Source organism: Dipodomys ordii, unplaced genomic scaffold, assembly GCF_000151885.1.
Source record: "Dipodomys ordii isolate 6190 unplaced genomic scaffold, Dord_2.0 Scaffold164, whole genome shotgun sequence".
NCBI classification, from domain to species: domain Eukaryota; kingdom Metazoa; phylum Chordata; class Mammalia; order Rodentia; family Heteromyidae; genus Dipodomys; species Dipodomys ordii.
The window spans coordinates 2,127,469-2,134,175 of record NW_012267380.1 but is presented as its reverse complement, the minus strand read 5'-3'; the positions used below and the strand labels follow the sequence as shown (position 1 = coordinate 2,134,175).

Below are 6,707 nucleotides of genomic sequence, written 5' to 3'. Positions count from 1 at the left end.
TTTTCTTTTTGCTTATGTGGTGCTGAGGAATCGAACCCAGGGCCTCAGGCATGCAAGGCAAGCGCTCTACCACTGAGCCACCTTCCCAGCCCCAGGAAGGGATTTTTTTTTTTTTAAGAAAGCTATTTCATGGCCAACAGCATGCTCCACACATGGGGTTTTCTCAGGCCAGTAAGTCTGCTTAAAGCACAATGGTAGCCAGGCCTGGAGGTGCGTGCTGGTCACCCCAGCATGCAAGAGGCTGAGGTGGAAGGGGATTCAGAAGATGCATAAGAGGGCCTTGCTGGGGATGCCTGTGTGTTCCAAATGTTAAGAAATGAGTGGCGTCACTACGACACACCTGGTTATTAAACCAGGGACAGTGCCAGGCGCCTGCGGCTCACACCTGTCATCCTAACTGCTCAGGAGGCTAAGATCTGGAGGATCAAATTTCAAAGCTCATCCTGGCAGAAAAGTCTGTGAGACTCTTACCTCCAGTAACCCAGCAAAAAGCCATTAGTGGAGGTGTGACTCAAGTGGCAATGCTCTAGCTTTGAGCAGAAAAGGCAAGAGCAGGAGGCCCTGAGTTCAAGCCCATGCTAAAGCTAAACCCCTAAAGCCCACAGCACACTGTCAACCAGCAGGGGCCCGGTGTGCTTGGTCCTCAGGCCTGCCAGGCCCAGCTGAGGCCAGGGAAGGAGGAAGGAGGTGACCTGGACTTCCTGGTGACTGGATGTCCCAGGGGTCTCCAGGACAGGTATGGGGCCGGGGGAAGGGGGAGGGAACACTCATACCAGGAGGGAGAAGTCTGAAGCTCTCTCTTCTCCTCCTGTGCCCCACATGCCACCAGCCTGGCCCAGGCAAGGTGTCCCCCTCAGTGCTGGTCTGGCCTGCCTGGGTGGCCAAGGCACGAAAAGCCAGCATCCAGGGCATCCACCAGAGCTGGCATCATCCCAGGTCTCCCCTGCAAGGCTGGCCACCTTTGCCTTCCCCCCTCCACTGTGGCTGCCATGGGGGTGGGGGGGGGAGTGAGGCTGAGAAGAGATGACCTTATCTAAGTGGGGAGAAGCCCTCTAGGCTGCACCCATTCCCTGGTCCTCACACCACAGTGGAAGGGAGGCTGGGCGTAGAACAGGAGGGAAGAAAGGGATGAACTCTGGCCACAATCAACTTTTTAATCTAGAAAGTTCCTCTCCTGCACACGTACTCCTGACACTGGGGTACAGAGCCTGTTGCTCCTACATTGCAAGGGGGGGGCGGGAACTCAGAGGGAAAATTAATTTTTTTCTTTGGCAGATGGCTGAGACACAAAGACAGAAGGATTCATAAAACTCACATGAACACCCTGTAAACACTGAGATGCGTCAGGATTAAACAAGGCAACCATGACCTTGATCACAATGGAACTATAGTTTTACCTTCACAGGCTGACTCCACCACTCAAAGCTGCCCCTGTCCCCCGAGATGCTCAGTTCTCAGGGCACACAATGCGCAAAGGCAGGAGTGTATGTGATGCTTGAGGAATGTGCTTTAAGACAGGCCTAGCAAAGTGGCTCATGCCTGTAATCCTAGCTACTCATGAGGCTGAGATCTGAGATGGAGGTTTGAAACAAGAAACATCTCCAATTAAGCAGCAAAAAGCCACAAATGGAGATGTGGCTCAATGGTAGAACACTGACTTTAAGTGAAAAAACCAAGAGTGAGTGAGCGTGCTAGGCCTCAAGTCGAGACCCAGATGCTGGTGCACACACATCCCTGTGTGCACATGCATGCGCGCATGCATGCGTGCACACCCACACCTGTGCATACACACAGACCCATGCAAAGAGACATTGGGGAAGGCTTGAACAAAAGATGCTTTGGTTCTTTCCTGAGCAATGAGCGATCTCCTATGTGACCTAGGCAAAGCGGAAGAAAATCCTGGGTGAGTCGCAGAGCCTGCTCCTCTGGGTGGACTGTCTCCAGGAGATGCTGGCTGGTCGGCCCCAGACTGTCAGACTCTGTGGGGATGGGCAATCCGGGCCCACAGAGGCTGACAGCTTGAGCCCCCTTGCTGGCTCAGCCTCTAGGGCTGAGTATCAAAGCCAGCCGGAGATTAGCGCCGCTCCCCCACAGGGACATTTTACAGCCAAATCCGCTGTCACAGCAGCAGCAGGAGCACAGCCATAACCACCTGGAGGTGGAGAGGCTTGGGCCAGCCCCCTGTCTGCTGCTCAGGCCGTGGTGCATGCCGCCGTGGGGGCTTGGAGGTTTGTTTTCTTCCCAGTAGTGTTTGCTACATGGCTGTAAATGTACCTTTTCTTCAAGTACTTTTTATTGCTTTTGGGGAAGAAGAGGAAAGATGACAAGGACAAGGAGAAGGAGGAGACAACAATAACCTAGCCACTGAGAGGACAGATGACTTTGGGGCAGGCCGGCTGCTTTGTGGAAGTGCTTGCACTTGGTGCCTGAATGCCTTGTCAGCCACCCATGCGGGAAACCACACAGACCCAAACCACAGGCGCACAGACAGAAACTGCACCTGTCCGGAAGCCACTGTGGATGTTCCGGCTGAGCAGGGAGGGAGTCCCTTTCCTCAGGTTGTTTGCCTGATATTTAGCGGTCTGAATACTAATCCCCTTAACAACTCTGTCCTGTCAAGCTGGCCCTACCCTGATATCCTCTCTCCTCTCCTCCCCTCCCCACTCCTGGGACAGGTGCTGGGCACTGGGCTTAGTCTCTGGCACCTGGATTTCCACCAAACCCTGGATCTCTCCCTCTCTTCACAATCCCCACAAGAATCAGAATAAGGCATTAAGGGAGACAGGGGAGGAGAACAGAAAGGCCATTGGGATGGAAATGAGGGGCAGAGGAGTAATCTGCCATCAGCTAAAATGCTTATTTGTGCATGGTTTCCCAAGCCACGCTTAGAAAAAGCCCATGTTGATTTTAGACTACACAAAGAACCCTTAATCCTTTCAAGGCAACTAAATCACCCCCAGAGGTGCAGCTCGCAAGAAAGGCTCCCTTACCAGGGGGCGGCTATTCACAGCCAAACACAAGCACAAATCACACTCGGTAAGTAAACAAAGTAAGAATTGGAGAAATGTTTGAGTGGAAATGGGGAAGGGCGGGGAGGGACACACAGGGAGGAGGCAGAGGGGAGGGCCCTTATCTATCTGTCCGTCCACCCCCTCATCCATCTGTCCATCCATCTACCTGTCCATCCACCTATCTACCTATCCCTTCTCCTCAGGCCTCAGTCACTCATTCATCTCTGTGGTACATTCCAGAAAAGGGAGACACACTCCCAACGTTTATCTACCAGAGACAAAGCACTCTCATCCATGTGGTTGGGAGACTAGCCTTTGTGACCTGCCTCAGTCCAGCCTTCTGTGACTCTTCCATCTCACAGACATTGCCCACACCCACCAATCCTCTCCCCTCAGCAAACCACCAGCCGGCAATTACCCACGGTGCCCACAATTTAACGCATACACCTTACTAGGTTTTAGCATTATGGATAAGAAAGTTATACCAACTTTCAGCGTATCAAAAAATGCAATGAAGTACTAAACTTGGAGGTCTATCATGCAGTAAACGAGACTCAACGGGACAGTCATTCTGAGAGCCACAGCGGTCATGTGGGCGCGGGCCACCCCTTTGAGGAAGCTCCACGCCAACGCACTACTGACAACTGCACTGGCGTCACATTCCAAAGTCATCTGGGAGCTGGAAATAATCTTGCTGGGAAATGTCTTACCAACCCACTAGCAAAAAAATGCTACCCAAGACAACTGCGGACAACTGACCAGCCCCACCTACCATGACGGGCTGGGATCAGCCCCAGCTATCAAGCAAACCTCCAGCCAACACTGCCCTCGCTGCAAAGGAACTCTCTCTGAAAATATTCCTAACACATGGAGCCCACTGGCCCCAACATAGGGGATGCTGCCCCTCAACACAAGGCTGTGTCATCAGCCCTTCCTCTTGGAGTTCGAGGCTCAGAGAGCATGACTGGGAGAGGGCATATTTAAATCCTGCCCTCTGGTTCGGCTACTAGCCGTACAGGAAGCCTGCAGCACAGTAAGGCATGGTTTATGGCCCTCATCTCCTGACAACCACCTCGAGTCTGAGGGCAGTTCCAAGCACCTAGTGATTAATAACAAGCCAGTGAGGCTTTTCCAGGGTCTGTCTTGTCCCGTCCAGCCTCTGCAGCCAGACAGCAGTGATTTCGTCGGGAAACCAACCTGAGCATTCAGTATGTTCTTAAAATCACCTTCGGTCCGAATACCACAAAAGGGTATGACTTCTGTCTTAAGTTAGAACTGAAAAAATATAGTAGCTCCAGGATAAAAAGACTACCCTAGGGTTATTTCTTTTGTCCTTCCAAGGCAAGGATGGATAAGATAAAGATGCAAAATTTACACATCTATTTTTTAAAGCACTACTTTAAGAATGAAGGAAGAGTCTTACCTTTGTTTACAAGAACAGTGTTGAAGAGTTTCTCGGAGCTAGCATCCGATGCCTGAAACACACAAGAGGGGAAGAGAGGTGTTAGGACTTTTATGAATACTGTCTGGGCTGCTCAATCAGTTCACTTCATTCGAACAGGGAAAGCAGCAATTCCACCAAGCCACCCATAGGTGGGGCTAGCTGACTGCCTGACAACGACCTGCAGTGCAGCTATTTACTGGAGGGGGGAAAATATCTTGATTTTTAAAAATGTGTCCTTATTAGACATATTATCTGTGCAAAACATATTTTGAAGAGACGACACACAAAGCAATCCAGCTCATCCACACAGTGATTTTCCAATTTCACCGGTGGATCGTGGTTTTGGAAATGGTATTTTCTGCATGGTATTTGCAGACATGGTTAGTCTCCAGCCACAAATCAGAAATGCCTATTATTCAACGGTAAGTACTTCCTCACTGAAGTGCCAACCAGGGGTTCCAGAAATTAATTTTGTAAGGATTCCTCTGACCCCAAAAGTCCCTGTTCCACAACAACTTTGGTGTTCAAACAAGATGCAAGCCGACCGGCCCCCAAACCCAACCACGACTGCATTGCTGCCAGCATTATTTGTTTCCTTTGCATTTTCTAGAGATTACACCTGCTAATTATTACTCTGGCTTCAGGAAGGTGAAATAAGGCTATTTAAATAGCAAGACTATACAGTCAGCTTAAATTACACAGTAATGTTCCGGAAAATAAAACATGAAGTGAGTTACGTGGAAAACACTATCTCATTTCAGAAGCTGCAAATATTTTGAGGACTTGCAAAATTGAAAAATGAACAATGCACTCATATGCAGGAGACAGACGTGCCTTTAATAATGTGAGGGGGGAGTCTATTAATGTGTGTTTTTTTTTTTTTGCTATGTATCCTCTTGGGTACAGGGATGGGGTCCTGATAAAGTGAGGCACAGAATGTTCCATAAATACGGAGGAAAGACACGTAAGAAATGGGGGACAAAGAAGGTATTCTACTTCTTCTCTCAGGGTTACAATGCTGGAGACAAAACAGCTCGGGTTTATCCCAAGAAAGCGTTCTAGTTCTCGGCACGTGTGACAGAACAAAAGACAAAGTATTTTTGCTGTGGCTACTTTTTCCTTCATTTCAATTCTAATCTTCTTTCTATAGAGGGTGGTTCAGAAGATTAGCAGGAGCAAGGCCGGGGAACTAAAATCACTGCCTGTGCCATACCCGCAGATGCACAATTTAACATCAGCCCTAGGAAGACAGTTCCCTCTTTCTGCTCCAATAATAAAGAACAGATTGGAAGCTTTCCTGCCATCTTAAACAAAATTAGACAAATATAGTAGGTTTTCATAGAAACGAACCACTAAAAAACACATACACACACACACACAAAAAAAAAAAAACAGTATTAGAGGAAGAAACAAGTTAAGCAGATAAAAAATACTGAGCTGGAAAGGCAAAAATTCTGCCCCAGGGGTTATTTTTACCAGATACAAAGTGAGGTTTGTAGGCCAGCAAACGTTCTAGTTAAAAACTTAGCAGGGTGAGGATTTCATTGAAACGGAATTGAAATTCAAGAATTTTCATTCTTCAGCGAGAAAGTCTTAGAAAGGCTTGAAATTCTCTCGAATCGGTTGCTACATTCATGGCTTTAAAAAAAAAAAAAAAGAAAAGGAGTGGGGGAGCCATAGAATAAATTTGACATTTTTTAAAAGGAACAAACAAGCCGAGTCCGAATCATTTTATCAGACTGAAATGACCCTTGACATTTTTGAGATTACCTATTACAAGTCTAATTGGCCCAAAGAAATTGGGAAGGGAGCCATCCTCCCCGCCCCCTCGGCCCTCGGCGGGGAGCAGAGCCGGAGCCGCCGGCCCCGGACGGCCTCCACCTGCGGGCGCTGTGCGGGGGACAGGCGCTGGGTCCCGCCATCGGGTCTTGGGGAGGGGCCCCCCTGGGGCTGTCGGAGGGCCCTCGGGGGTCCCCGAGACTGGTCCGGGCTTCCGAGCCTCACTGTCAGAGCCCAGCAGCGAGGGCGCCGTGGAGAAGCCGCGCATAAAGGCGCGGGGCCCATGTCTTCATCGGTGTCCGAGACGGGGAGGGCCGCCGCCGGTCTGGGGTACGTCTCCGAGGGGCGCCCCGAGACGCTGCGAGTGTAAGGGCTTCGGCCAGCCACAAAGGGGCTTCGTGTCCCGCTCTTCACACCGGGTGGTCAGGGCCAGGGAGGCCTCGGTGCGAGCGGCGGGGCGCCGCGGCGAAGCC

General features: G+C 50.2%; 1 protein-coding gene across 1 annotated transcript in view; it reads right to left on the bottom strand.

Moving 5' to 3' along the window:
* The window catches only part of Auts2 (autism susceptibility candidate 2), an 824,367-nt gene that overhangs the window by 46,556 nt on the left and 771,104 nt on the right, over positions 1 to 6,707 (bottom strand). Inside the window, exon 6 of the mRNA XM_013033172.1 lies at positions 4,435 to 4,486. Coding sequence (XP_012888626.1) covers positions 4,435 to 4,486 — 52 coding nt within the window. The remainder of the gene's footprint in view (positions 1 to 4,434; positions 4,487 to 6,707) is intronic.